We start from the raw sequence: 15,218 nt of genomic DNA on the forward strand, positions 1-15,218 counted from the left end.
TGAGACGTTTCACACCAAGACCAAACTGTAAACTCTACTTCCAGATTTATCACATCTGTCTAAGACACTGTAGAAGTCACCTGTCCCTATTTATTACTCATTACAGTCATCGTCACATAAGATATAAAAAAAAGGGTTCTACAAGTGTGAGTACATTAATCTGCAAGAGCCATCAACAAACACCGACAACCAGACAGGTTTTCAGTCCATCACTCTATTGTTCCTTATGAATGAGTAGTTGTTATAGGGATGCAAAATTCTTCAAAGAGCTCTCCACTTTATTGTTGATATGGTTACTCATGCCAACAACATCATAATCTTAGGAGACACTGTAATGTTCATTTTGAGAATAGAACAGATCTGCTCAGTAGGTCTTTCTCAGTTTGTCCAGGAGTCCACTCACAGACTGACTTGACTTGTCCTGGCATGTGGTCTTGGCGTAACCAATTTAAAAACATTTTTCCCACACTATCACATCATTTGCTTGCCAACTTAATCAATTCTGATAAAAGCCAAATAAATTATTTCTTCAGCCCAAACTATAAATTCTGACACTGCTGGTCTGCTTGTGGAGAAACTGCCTCAAGCTTCTACAAGACTGTTGTCACATCACATTACAGCCATAGTATACTGTATGTATTTCACAACCAGGGCCTGTACATTTGAAAAGGTGACCTGTAAGTGAATGTGTGTTGGAATGAGGCAGAAGCGAAGACGTTCAGGGTGGAAAGTAGTTTTGTTGCTGCAGGGATGTTGTGGCTTCACTTTGTTGTTGGCTCCAAATTATCTCATGCAGTCTCATGCAGTAACTCCTGCAGTATGGCAAGACTTTGAAGCACCTAGGTTTACTCACTTTCTCCTCTGATATAACAAAAAGCAATATTTGATTCAGAAACACTCTCCCCTGATGGAGGGACGATGCCGCTCTATCCTCTCCACACATGCCAGAAAATGTAATTAATAAAGGAATCTAACCACTCAGACATCAAAACCCTGTACTGACAGGAAGTAGATCCCCTTACAGACAATGGCCATTTTAAAGCTGTCCTAAAAGAGAGAGAGATTGCATTAAGGTCTGTTCTCCCATTTCAGAAATATTCCCCAGAGACGAGCTAATCATTACGCGTACGTATAACCACTGCCTAGATGTTTATCATCCAATAGAAAACCCTCAAAGCTGTCAAATGTGGTATGATTGCCCCAATCGGCTGTGGTTTGGTGTTGAGAAAATGATGTCACCCCAGCAGCTGTGCACACACAGAGCAGACAGGCCCGACACACAGAGGCCTTACAGAGCAGAACATACTGTGATCACAAGCTGAAAAATGATTAAAATGCACATTACAGCCGTGGTGCAGTTTGGAGCAGTTTGGCGCACTTCAGGGCAAAAAGTGACACTTTAATACCTCATACAACTTCTTTACTTTTGCTGATAAAGTTCATTGTTTGTACAGGTTAGAACAGGAACTTATTATTAGGTTATTGATGTAAAACTATACAAATATCATGTTTTTATTGAAATTCTTTTTTTCTAACTTGTATTTCCATTGAGATTATTAAAATACGTGATTCATGATGTTAAATCCAATGATTTCCATAGTACAGTTATAAGCAACAGTAAAAGGATAGGGATAGGATATAACAGGTGAGATTGCATCAACAGTTAATTTAATTTTCTTAACATGGCATTCTTTATATTTCTTACCTCTAATGTTTATGAATGAAGTCAGTGCAAGAGGTGATGCAGAGGAAATTCATTATGAGGGTAAGGAACATACATTTAGATGTATATATAGGATGGATTAAACAAACAAAAATGAAAAAAAGACTATTTGGATAATTGTGTTACATTTGTTATCATTGAGTCTAAATTTCACATTAAAATCCATAAAAATGCCATAAAAGCTCACTACAGCCTTGTGAACCATCAGGTAGACTGTATATGACTAAGTGACATGATTGTTGTTTGTGATTGACATTGCCAACATTCTATTGTCAGGGCAGCGACTCTAAACTACTGTGAATCTTTCTGTTCAAGCAGAAATCATGCTTGTTTGTTTACTCTCTTGTTTGTGCTGTTCTATTGTTAATAATGTGGTGAAAAATGAAGACTAAACATTCATCTAAAGCGGAAAAACTTGAGACCAACTAAAGAGTAGAGGGAGTCAGACTCTAAGGGAACTATCAGTCATTACTCAGAGTTTCATTCCATAAATATTCCCTGAACAGTATCACATATTTTCAGAATACATGAACATCTCACAACACACACACACACACACACACACACACACACACACACACACACACACACACACAGACACACACACACACACATACACTAAATCAATACAATAAAGAAAACCAAGCAAATGTATTTAAAAGTGTATCAAAATCAGTAACTGATTTTGTATTCAAGCATTCGGTGGAGATAAACTAAACAGATGGACTGAACAGAACACAGAAGTTATGATGGATGAAATAACTCTAATTGCTCTCTGATGCCCTCTTCTGGCCGAGAAACGTTCATACTGTGGGAAAAGTCACACACACACACACACACACACACACACACACACACACACACACACACACATGCATACGCACACATACACTCTCTCTCTCTCTCTCTCTCTCTCTCTCAGTTGGCTGTGCCAGCGTGCTTTCTTTCATTCAGCGTGCTCCCTCAGGTAAAAGTTGTTATTCCCTCTGCTGAAAAAGTTTTCAGTCAAATTTCTCTATGTGAACATCTTTCTTAAGGTTTTTGTTGTTGCCTGTGTGGATTGTGGAAAAGCTTCAGGCTGCACTTTGTTAGATTCAAGTCTTGAATTGTTTATGAGACGACTCTCTGGTTCTTTGACGCTGTGTTACCCACGCCTGTGCTTATTAATGATTACACAGGGATAAATAGGTTGAAGGTCCCTGCTTTTCACACACTTTCTGTTAGTAAAACTCCAAATCTTTGTCATTTGAGCTTTCAGGAAGACTTTTTTGTAGGTTTGAAGCCACATTGTAAGAGCAGATTCAGTTTGTTTTTGGAGAGTTGGATTATTCTCTGCAGAGCGTGAAAACTGTGAAACTCACACACTGAGTCGTGCTGGTTGTGTTGTGTTGTGTGTGTTTGTCATTTCCATGATTGAAGATGAACTTGACTTCCGTCTGAGCTCCGAAATACTGTATTGTTCTGTTCGGTTCTTCTCTTGATCCTGATCAGTAGAGTCTTCTCTGTCCACACCCACGCTAACATGAGTCAATATTGCCAATACCAACTTGATATCCTCCCTCACGTGGCAGTACTGCTGTTGACTTGGAGATGAGCAGAGCCTGGTTCACTTTCTGGTTGTCCATCTTCATAGAGGCTCTTTGTTATTCTGTCCGCCTTTGGGAAAAGTCTCTGTGGTTCCACATTTCTTCATTTAAATCATAAATCCAATGAGCTTTTGAGGACATCCAGAGTTTCTGGTAGTTTCTCGACACAATCCGGACTTTGAGTTGTGCAAACATTTCCTTTGACCTTTTCCCTTGAACTGTGACCTGTGCTGATAGACATGTGTGTGTCTGTCCAGTTTAATTTTGCACAGTTGGACTTAAATCAAGCTGTAGAAATCAATATGTATATGTTATGATGTAAATGTGTTTTTATTCATTCATTCATTCATTCATTCATTCTCTCTCTCTCTCTCTCTCTCTCTCTCTCTCTCTCTCTCTCTCTCTCTCTCTCTCTCTCCCCTTCTCTCTCTACATGTGTGTCTGTCGGTCTGTCTGCCCCCTCTCTCTCACGCACTCTAGCTCACACTGTGTCTGTCTGTCTGTCTGCCTTCCTGTCTCCCTCTCTCTCTCCGTCTCTCTCTCTCTCCTCAGTCATGATATCTTTCGCTGCCAACTTGTGCCGCCTGGAGCTGTCTTGTTTCCATGGAGGCAGGCGCTCAATAGCAACAGTTATCTCTGGCAACATAACATCTAAGTAAGTCCACAAACAAATTGATCCAGTTTGGTATTCCATGTTTTTATTTGTTCATCCTTACTCCCAGTTCTTCCATTTTCACTTCATTAATCAATTAGTTTATGAATCAATCTTCTGTCATAATGTGTAGAAACGAGCAGAATACAAGGTGGCAGCAAAATAAGAGCTTATAACTGTAGGTGGTAAAATAAAGTAAGTTTGCATGTGCAGGTTGGTGAGGGAGAGGCTGAGGAAGGAGGTGGAGGAGATGAGTTTCTCAGGGTTTAGGCCGGGCCTGGTGGTCTTACAGGTGAGTCCAAAAACAATTACTTTGGAAATGTCAAGAATTATTTATAATGTAGTTGTTATAATATTATTTGTTATTTTCACATTTCTCTTTGTCAGCGCTGATCACATGAACCATTGTAATCACTGCAGAGAATATGCTGGACTGACCGTTGAACTAAATCCTGTGAGCTTCAGTTCATGGAATAGAAGTTCTTAAAAACAAGCATAGAAGCAAATAAACATATTGTACTTATTTGTTGTTTCCTGCATTCTGTTTGTTGAATAATGAAATGTGTTATTGTCTTGGGCACAGAGTTGCACTGTTGTAGTTACTGTAAGGTTTCATTCATATCATTCCTTTCAGGTGGGCGACAGAGACGACTCCAATCTCTACATTAGCACCAAACTTAAGGTTGCAGCCCAGGTGAGATTGTGCAGCGCTCACTAATTTAATCAAGTCATTTATTCATAACCGGGCCAAAAAAATCTTTTGACAATGTATCTAATAGGGTGTTGCCATTTCCATGTGACTGCTAAAAAACAAAAGTTGTGATGTTCAAATGATATGTGGCATCATTTCATTGTTATTTTTCTTTGCTGTGTGTAGATTGGAATCGAAGCAAAACATGTGAGGCTGCCGACAACAGCAACACAAGAGGAGGTCAGATGTAACAATCAGACTGTGAATTACTGAATTTACACCAACACTGAGTACATCTCCTAACACCCATACCTCTCATCCTTCAGGTGCTGCAGCACATCACACTTGTTAATCAGAACCCGTCTGTCCACGGTCTGATCGTCCAGCTTCCTCTAGACTCTGTGAACAGCATCAATACAGAACTTGTCACCAACGCTGTTTCTCCTGAGAAAGATGTGGACGGGTGAGCTCTGCTTTTTTCCACAAAGAGTGTTTCTGAATCAAATATAGCTTTTCGGCGCATCCGAGATGAAGTTGAGATCAATGTTCAGTGTTCAGTGATCAGTTACTTGATGAGATTGCTGAAGATCTGGCATCCCTGCTGCCAAAAAAATCTTTACGTGCTGCGTTTCATGGCTTCGCTTCATTAGCCGGGATCCAATGTGCTGTCCTTGGTGCTGAAAGCTATGCTGCATCAAATGTTGCGCTAAATGATATTACCACTAGAAAGAACCAGCAAATAGGCCAACCTTAGTAAGACAAATTAAACAAATTAAACCATTAGATGTCAACAATATGAATATGAGGACCATTTCAGTATCATAACATTACTTTGAGCTGAACCCCCATTGCCTGTTTTAATGGCAGACTTCTTGTTGAAGGCCATTTTTCTTGGGTTCGCCTTCTAACATCCTGCCAACATTTTGTTAAGTCAATAATGGACCTTTTCACTTTTTTTATGTAGACAGCTGTGACCTTGACTGCCACTTCCCCCCATAGAGCTCTTCCTCCGGTAGTTAGATTACAGTTCTGCGATGTTTGTACATGTTGTATTCTTTTGGGGTTCTACTATATTGCTCTCCTGACAGATGCAAGTGCCTTAAATAAGTAAGTTAAAGTGCCTTAAATACTGGCACTGCATTCAGATGACATTGCTGTGGCTGTGCTCATTTACATCCTCCGTCTTAGTAAATACCCCCTGTGGCCTCATCGCTTCAGACCAAACTCACTCTGACCAAACAGGTGACGGAGTTGAGTGAAGCTACAGCTACATACAGCTACTGCACATCTCTGGAGTTGGACTGAGATAACGAGATAAGACAGGAAGATGTGAACTGAGGCTAGAAGTACAGTTTGTCTGAGGCACTAGTTTGTGTGATGCCTTTGGGGCTGATAATGATGCTGTCTGATGTCGAAGAACTACTGATATTGGCGGTTATACACACCCAAATTAGAGAGATTCAACCTGTCTCTCTGTCTGTCTCTTTCTTTGTGTATTTCTCTGTTTTCTAGTATCAGTTGTGAAAATGCAGGTAAACTCTCTCGTGGTGACCTCGCTGACTGTTTCCTCCCCTGCACTCCAAATGGCTGCATGGAGCTTATCAGACAAACAGGTCAACATCTGTCTTCCCTGTTTGATATTTGTTCTGTGTTTGATCCGTGTTCCATGTTTGTTCCAGGTTACATACTTGCTCCCTGCTCCATGTTTTGTTGATGTTTGTTCCATTCTCAATGATTGCTCCTCCATAGTTTTTTAGATAGTAGATTTTTCTGTGACTTACTGTCTTTCACTGTGTAGGCGTATCTGTGGCAGGGAAACATGCTGTTGTGATTGGTCGCAGTAAGATTGTCGGAGCTCCAATGCATGATCTCCTGCTGTGGAACCACGCTACCGTGACGACCTGCCACTCCAAAACACGGGACCTACCTGAACAAGTGACACACGCACAAACACACACGCACATCATCAATCCAAATGTTCTGTCCACCAGCCTTAAAGCTTCACATTACGTCATGTCTTCTGCACGTTATCAGCTCTTATTCTTTTAATCAAGTGAGATGAAATAGGAAAATGTGTAAAATAAGCAGCAGTGACATAGATGTTGTTATTTTTGCAGGTGGCCAAGGCTGAGATCCTGGTGGTGGGAGCAGGGAGGGCGGATATGGTGAGAGGAGAGTGGGTGAAGGAGGGAGCGATAGTCATTGACTGTGGAATCAACCATGTCCCAGGTACCCAAACATGTCACATGACAAATAAACACATCATCCAAATATCAAGAGATCATCACAAATAAGATATGCAGTATTTGAAACAACACAGTTTTTGTTCCCGGAATATTTTAAAAAGTTTTTCTTAAGGTTACGGGAACATTCTCAGTTCTTCAAACACTGATTGAGCTCTGCCTCTCTACTTAAATTGGGTGCGTCTGCGTTCATTAACAAGCTGCATAGTGGCATTCATTAGCAACTTCAGTGAATTTGAGCCACCACGCTGATTGCTTGCACCCTCCTAGAATCAGGAGGTTCTAAGAACACAAAAATCACCTGGACATTTTAACACTGTTTACAGGAAATTAGGACATCTAGCGGTGAGAAGGGCTAACTGCAGTGTTTTTGGTTCGTTGTTGGTAGATGAGACAAAGCCAAGCGGGAAGCGAGTAGTTGGGGACGTCCACTATGCCTCAGCCTATCAAAGGGCAGGATTCATCACTCCAGTTCCAGGAGGGGTGGGGCCAATGACTGTCGCTATGCTGATGGAGGTATTTTGTTGTGGGGTTTCTACTTTATGTTTAAAAATGATTAAATCTATAATAAAAGTCTAAATATAGATAATAAGATCCCAGAGTGTCAGGTGGTCTTCATTAGGCCATCAATGTTGAATGTTGTTATGTTTTGCAGAACACAGTGAAGAGCGCTCGGCGTTTCCTGCAGAGGGAACTTTCAAGAAGGTGAAACACTTAAGGTGTATTTTCACATGTGAATTTAATAAGTGCAAAAAAAATGATAGCACACGTGAAATTCTGCATGTTATCAAATCATGGACTCCTTGTGGAATAGCATGACATGTAGTCAGAGTCTGAAAACTTAAACAGATCACTGAAATCAGGGAAAAACCGTGTTTGATGTTTGTGTAATCCTTCACACTCGCTCTATAGACAACAGTAGAATTGTAAACAGTAAATTTGGAATAATCCTGAAATGTTGTGTTCTCAAATTATTCCCAAATCTCTTTAGGGTGATTCTGTGTGTAACAGGTGGTTTGTCTGAGTGTCTGTCTTTCATTTGTCTGCCTTTCTGTCTGTCTGTCTTCCTACCTGCCTGCCTGCCTGCCTGTCTTCCTGCTTGTTTGTATGCCTTCCTGTCTATCTGTCTGCCTGCCTGCCTGTCTGTTTGTCCTCATGCAGACAGACATAAAGGAGAAGAAAAACAGACTGATTGACAGCTCGGACACACCCACCCTCTCCTCTCTGGCCCCGCCCCTCAAATCAGCTGATAAATAAACTATTTGTGTTGTCAGCAATAACAAATTGTTCTGGATTTTGGATCCGTACGTCAATCTTGTTTTCAATATTAATTTATTTAAAAACAAATGTCTGCCTGTCGTGGTGTTATTGAGCAAGACACTGAACCCCAAACTGATCCTGATGGCCATATTGTCTCTGCATGTTATGCCCCTGCCATCAGTGTATGAATGGTTGAATATAGGGCGATAGTAAAGCAATTTGGATAATAGCTATATATAAGTACAGAGGTATTTATAATATTCTGTTAGAGCTGGAGAGAGAGCTGTTTGTAAGTTGGTCTCAGTCTGTCTTGAAATGTCTAAATGGTAACTGAGAGGTGTCCTGTGTTAACGAGTGCCACAGTGCTCTTCTGTGTACAGAATAAACCGTAGCTGATGTGAAATTCTCTGTCCAGTGAGTATTTGAACACAACACAGAGGATAATCGTACGACTGAAAGGACAAGCCAACAAGGACGAGTGTGAAATGAGCGGTCAAAAATATAATATAAAATATAATATAATATAATATAAAATATAATATAAGCATTTACCTAGTAATTTATTGTGTCACTTTTTCACTATCTTTATGATTTCACAGATCTAAATTATCATCATTAAAAAAAGTAACCGAGCACAAAAACATTTATTTAAAAAAACAAAATGGATTCATCAATGAAAAAGGTACATTTAGTGTTTGTACAAAACATCATCATAACCTTTCAGTAGTGTAACCTGACACAAACCTCCCAGAAGGGAAAAAGTGAGTGAGAGGTTAATTTTAAAGGAGCACAGTTGTCTTCACTCATTGCGGCGTTAATTTAAAAAATAAAAATGAAGCCAACACTGATGACTTATAAAGTTCCAAGTAATATGCAGTTCATTGGCTGAAACATAAAAACAGGAGTGGTCCCTTTAGAGAGAGGCGGCAAGGAGCTGTGGCTGGTGGTGCAGCTGCATCTAATATCAATCATGCACAGTCTATTTGTCAATAGAATTTTAAGGGATACACTCAAATAACAAGAGAAACCCCTTCAATCTTTCAAAAAAAAAAGAAGTTCTGCTGGCTAAAGGTGGATTTCGTGACGAGTCAATGTAGAAGCAATTTGCAAAACTGTAATGGAAACAGACTTTGCAAATAAGTGGTTATGTAGGACATGACATCTCGTGTTTGATTTCCCAGTTGGCTTTACCGGGTGTTTATAGAAGCATGTATGTAGTGTGTGTGCGTGAATTCAGAGAAACAAAAGTTACAGCTTGTTTTTTTACCCGGTGGAGGAAATGTTCTACATATACATACCTCACTCAGCTGTGATGAATAATTCAGGTACGGGCTTAATGGTCTTAGTACATGTCACTGTAAACCGAAACCGATGTCTATTTCTCAAATTAGAGCTGAAGCATTTCCAACATATCAAACTTGCTACAGTGCATTTCATAGAATCACTTCGGCAGGTTACTGTTAGAGGATTTTTAATTTTCCACCCTCTTCACTCATATTGTCTTTTAACAGGAAATATGCTGGACATTTTAGGCTTAGTTGCATTGCTTTAATCTTTTTTACTTTTCTGACTTATTGTCACAAAAGCCTTGGAAGACCTCACATCACAAGTGTAATATTTTCTCAGCTGCTTTAATTACACATTTTAGGTTGAGGTCCCCCAAAACAGCCTCTATCAGTAGGAACTGTAAAAAAAATCATCATTCATTCACCATGAAGATATCTTTTTCACCATCCAAATCCTCCAGCAACCACTCAATGATCATACCACACAATTGTCTTTGAACTGATTTCCATTAATGTATAGTTCATTGGTGAAAAATGCCTAAAACTAATGTGCTAAAGAAGTTATTTTCTCTTCCATGAGAAAAGGACAGAACTCCAGCAGACAATCAACATGTGCATCCAGCATTAAACACCCCAGACTGTCAATCCAAGTTACCACACTACGACTCTCTCATTGACTGAATGTTCACACACTTAAACAGCTACAACAAAAGCGGCATATCACACAGCAATGAGGGGAAGGGACATCCAAAGTAAAAAAGGTGTGACATCAGCATGAACAACCACTTTACAGGGACAAACTCAACAAGGCCAAATAGTTTAACACAGAACTACAATAAACATCTTTAACCACATTAGCAGCCTCATTTTGCTGTAAGGCTCACAAGTTAAGACTGGAGTCAAAACTTGCATTTGTAGATGCAGGGATGAACTGCACTGACACAAAGGAAGCCATGTATCAAAACATCCCGAAACACTGCCAACTTCTCTGGCTTGAGTGCATCTGAAATGGGCTGTTGTGGTCTGACAAGTCAACCTTTTAGATTGTTTTTGGACATTGTGGACCAAAGAGGAAGAGGACCAGCCCAATTATTAGAAATGCAAAGTTCAAAAGCCAGCATCTGTCATGGTATAGGGGTGTGTTAGTGCCCATGATACAGGTAACTTGCACATCTGTGAAGGCATTAATGCTGAGGGGTACATATGTATTTTGGAGCAACATATTCCGCTATCTAGGGTCAATTCCAAGCCACATTCTGCACGTGCTAACAACAGCACAGCTTTGTAGTTAAAGAATGTGGGTGCTACCTGGCGGTCTCCCATAGAAAACATATGTCCCAACTTTTTGTAAGGTGTTGCCGGCATCAAATTTAGAATGAGTATGTATTTACAAACCACAATAAAGTTGATCAGTTAAAACACTAACATTCATTTTGTATTTGTACGGTTTTCAATTAAATATAGCAGGGAAAAAATAGGGGTTTATACTGAAGATGTGTTCCACAGCTCCATTATCACAAGTAACAAAATCCACTGACTGGAAAAGCTTACTAATAATGATAGATGTTGTTTTTTAATTGTTTGAACATGTGAAATACCTAAATTAAATGCTGCCAGTGAAGGAAACAAGAGCTTTGGAATAGATTTTCTGTCATTCTCTGATGGACATTGAAATTAAATGTACAATTAGCACCACCACTACAGCTAACTACAATCAATACCATGATGCTATGTTAACATTTTGCATACACCATGTTTGCTTAGTAGCATTGTAACACGCCCATGTCAGCTGATAACAAGGTGCAAAGTTAGCATGTAATAAATATATAGCATAAAACGGTAATGCTAAAGGGGGAGAGTGGGTGAAAATTAGGAAGGGCTATATTTCTCTTATTCTTTTCCACCCTTTTCAACAGAGAGAAATTGAAGTGAAACGGTGTACTGTTATGTTCCACGTATAATTGTGTGGAGAGTCTAAATACGACGTTGATGATATACATTCCATGCCCTCTCTACGATGCCACACCTTTTGCTCCACTTTCCAAAGTTCAGACTTCCGACCTTCCGACTCTGTCATTCCACTGTGTTATGTTAGCAATAAACTAAAAGTACAGCTGAGGCTAATCGCATGATTGTTGCAAACAGAAGAACATTTAAATGTCAATGCAGAGCTAGATAAACAAATTGAGGCGGAATGTAATGGTGGACATTTTCCAATTTGTTGGCCTGCTTGTTGTTACATTTTGAGGATCCGGCATGCAGGGAGGAGACTGTAGCCTCAGTTAGGTCTTCTCACATTTCAGGGCTATCTTATGCTGTTGAGATATTTAACTGCCTAAAAACTGACTAATATCACCAGGCTGCCAACATGGCACAGCAACTATTTTCGTATAAAAAGCATGCGTTTGGTCACTCCACAGGCACACCATCCACACTTTCTTGCGATATCTCTGAGTCCAGGGAGTAGCAGGAGCTCCCATTGTCCTGAATATCCCTATTTGCCTCCTCTGAAAGTGCCATAGCTCCAGCTGAGGCCCCGCTTACTCCTCCTGCAGACTCTGGAGGCCCCTCACAGAAGGCTGCGGTAGTTTGGAAGAGCTGGCTGCAAAGCCGATTGTAACGGTGGTATCTGGATGGTTTGCCGGTGTGGGTGTACATATGCTCCTGAAGCTGGCTCTTGTGGGAGAAGCGCAGGCTGCAGACAGCACAGGCAATCTTGCGTTTCCGTGAGTGCAGTATGGCAGCGGTTGGGCTAGTACCCCCTCCTCCGCCTCTGCTCCGCCTTAGCTCAGCAGCCAGCTGGTTAGCAAGTGCCTGGCTCTGTCTGAGGGCCTCCTCTAAACATCCTGCATCCAGCTGCTCCTGGGGGCCATGCTGGCCCTCCACGAGCCCAGTATCCAACTCACTACAATGTGACAGCCCCTCCATCAGCCGCCCAGGGTCAAGAGCATGAGTGAACAAATGCTCCCGTAGGCCTTCCGGTGATGAGCAGCGCTCACCACAGCGAGGACACAGCAAGACCAGGGATCTGTCTTTGAACAGTAGGCCTTGATTTGGGCTACTTCCCTGGGTAGGGGATAGAGAACTGGCCCTTTGTCCCTCCTCTCCTTCCCTGTCATTCCCCTCATCTTCCTCTGCTTGCTCCTGTTTGATGTGGGTTGATATATCCAAATCATCTCCAGATGCTACAGATGAGACATTGTGGAGCCCTGATGGCTGGTGGTCTGACGGGACACTTTCCAGCCCCACAGCCAGGTGACTGTGGGCCCGGCCCATTCTACTTGAAGATCGACTGTGTTCTTGTGCTGCTCGAGAAACTGATGTGGTCTTTGGACCAGTGGACCCATCCTTATTGGCCAGCTGGGAGGAGATCTGAATGCCATACAGGTTGGACATGCGTACCACATCGGTAGTAGCGTCGAGAGCACCCTCACCAGGTTTGCGACAAAGCTGGTAGGCGTGAAGAAACTTAATGCCTTCCTGTAGGCGAGCCTGGTCCACTGGCTGCTTGGGACACATGCCAGTGTACATGATGTGTAGCAGGTAGCTAAACACGTCAGGCTGGATGTCTGTGGGCTGGATCTTTATACACTCACTTTGAGGAGAACAAGGGAACAGGCAATAAGAGAAAGATGTTTGAATTAACACAAAAAAGTCTATAATTGTGATCACATTAGTTGCAAGGGTTTTGCTAGGTTATTGCATTAGGTTTCGGGAAGGTTTGCATGGTATTAAAAGACAATTACTAGGGTGTTTTGTTGGACTTCTAAGATGTTGGAAAATGTCTGCTTACTGTCAAAAGTCACAGCAGAGATTTCCTCAAAGAGCCAAAATGAAAGAATATTGGACCAAAGCAGAGTTGATAGGTGTGAGAATACTGAACAAAAGCAGAGCTACAAGGAGACAGAATTTTGGACTCAATTCATGGGATGAACAGCAACACACTTTAATAATGTGGCTGCAAGTCATCTTGATGTTTAAGTAGACAACTGTCAAATGCATGATTTGCATGAATTACTGTGCAATGTTTCATGACAAGTCCATTATTGTTTAAGTACACTGGTTAGAGTTAGACAGCTAAATTAACGTGTGACATCCATAAGTGAGTAAGCAGAATTGATTTACCACCTCTCAGCAAATTCTGACTCTGACACAATGGTCAGATTTGGATTAGACAGAGTGCCTGACCTGGACTGGTGGATGAAGATCATCTTGAAGTAGTTGGAGAAGGCAGCTAGCACAGCTCTGTGGGCTTTGAAGTAGACATTGCCAATGGCAACAGTGCAGTCGCACAGGAAACCAAACTCTCTTTGGACATTGAGCTGCTGAAGGAGGAAGAGGCTATGGGTAGACACTTCCATGGTGCCCCTAAACACCTGAAACATACACAAAACAACCACAATAATAATTATAATACTGCATATGCATGGGTCAGAGTGTCTGTATTGGTATGCACATTCTCATGTAAAATATGTCTTACGAATACCAATATAGAGAGAGGCATGAGCACATTTCATTTCAATGCACTGTAATTGCTGAAAAGTATGGCTGACACTTTTGAAAATAACCTGGAAAGCTGAAATGAATTGCTTAAGATTGAGTCAAAAATATAAATGCCAAAAAACATTTAATTACTTAACTATATATCTTAAATAAATTAAACTACCTACCTCAAAAATATCAAGAAAAGTTTTTGTAATGCTGAACTTGGACCTTTAAAGATTTAAAACCTGTAAAATGTGTGTGAGTGTAACCTTAAATGTTATGGGTTTGTGGTGGTGTGTGTGTGTGTGTGTGGGGGAAGGGATTGACTGCCGTGCTGATATTGAGTATTGTTTTGTAAAGTTGAACTTTTAATGGTTTAAATGAAATAACCTGTCTCCCACTCCTTGTATGTTATAGTATGGATAACCTTTATTCCATTCAAATTCTTATACATCACATTGACATTTTGGGAATAATAGAGTAACAGAGAAGAAAACAGGAGTCATTTTGGATTAGTAGATTGTGATGTTCACGGGTTTGCTCCCTGCCAGACATGAGACTGACTCAAAGCACATTTACTGCTCCTGCATTGCAGCTGAACGCACACTCACACACAGATGAAGCACAACCCACAGAGACAGAAACAGAGACACACAAACAGAGAGAGGGAGACTCAATGACAGAAACGCGTCTCTAACCCAAATAAACGTCAAACTGGACACACGCGAGGAAACCAACGTAACCAGGATCCGCGTGCACGTTCGCGTGTCCGCGCACGCCGCTCTACTGCCCCCCCCCCCCCCCCCCCTCCCGACACACACACACACACGGCAGCGACTCATTCACATCCTACAAACATGCACGACCTCAATAACCTCCACACGCGCGCGAGCATCCACCACACACACGCACGCGCAAACACACTCCGCTGTGCACGCGCGCCGGGCTCTGCAGCAGGCTGATAACAATCTTACCTTCAAACGTCTCCAGATTCTAATGTATGTTTGCAGCTTATTTGTTGCTGCAGAGCTGTTCTCGCAAAATCCCGCGCAGACTCGGGGGTATCAAACTGCCAGATCACGTGACTCCACTGTGTTATTACTATGGTTACTGTCTAGTTTAGGTATCATTAACGAGTTAGACAGGATTATACATGATAAATGACAATGTGTCATATTGTGGACCTGTGACATTTCTTTGCCTTAAATATCTACATGTTTGACATATAAACATTTTCGAACAAAATACCATCCCAATTAGCAATGAAATATATTCCTCCAATATTCCTCATA

At 41.2% G+C, this 15,218-nt stretch overlaps 2 protein-coding genes across 3 annotated transcripts; one reads left to right on the forward strand and one right to left on the reverse strand.

Moving 5' to 3' along the window:
* Positions 1 to 2,596: 2,596 nt before the first annotated feature.
* On the forward strand, positions 2,597 to 8,558 carry LOC143012290 (C-1-tetrahydrofolate synthase, cytoplasmic-like). 2 transcript variants are annotated; one of them, XM_076165357.1, is made up of 12 exons: positions 2,597 to 2,690; positions 3,862 to 3,964; positions 4,175 to 4,253; positions 4,596 to 4,655; positions 4,839 to 4,892; positions 4,979 to 5,115; positions 6,165 to 6,265; positions 6,451 to 6,587; positions 6,770 to 6,881; positions 7,284 to 7,411; positions 7,551 to 7,600; positions 8,057 to 8,558. In XM_076165357.1, the coding sequence occupies exons 2-12, from the start codon at positions 3,864 to 3,866 to the stop codon at positions 8,064 to 8,066; spliced, it is 969 nt and encodes a 322-aa protein (XP_076021472.1). In that variant the 5' UTR covers positions 2,597 to 2,690; positions 3,862 to 3,863; the 3' UTR covers positions 8,067 to 8,558. The 2 variants fall into 2 exon arrangements, with proteins under 2 accessions (XP_076021472.1, XP_076021473.1); XM_076165358.1 differs by having other exon boundaries at positions 2,598 to 2,690; positions 7,551 to 7,614.
* Positions 8,559 to 10,787: 2,229 nt separating this feature from the next.
* Positions 10,788 to 14,007, reverse strand: zbtb25 (zinc finger and BTB domain containing 25). Its single transcript, XM_076165275.1, has 2 exons — positions 13,630 to 14,007; positions 10,788 to 13,036 (listed from the first exon to the last, which is right to left on the reverse strand). The coding sequence occupies exons 1-2, from the start codon at positions 13,824 to 13,826 to the stop codon at positions 11,851 to 11,853; spliced, it is 1,383 nt and encodes a 460-aa protein (XP_076021390.1). The 5' UTR covers positions 13,827 to 14,007; the 3' UTR covers positions 10,788 to 11,850.
* Positions 14,008 to 15,218: the final 1,211 nt, after the last annotated feature.

This window comes from Genypterus blacodes, unplaced genomic scaffold, assembly GCF_046128005.1.
Source record: "Genypterus blacodes isolate CSIRO-AG114 ecotype Tasmania unplaced genomic scaffold, CSIRO-AGI_Gbla_v1 ptg000143l_1, whole genome shotgun sequence".
NCBI lineage: Eukaryota > Metazoa > Chordata > Actinopteri > Ophidiiformes > Ophidiidae > Genypterus > Genypterus blacodes.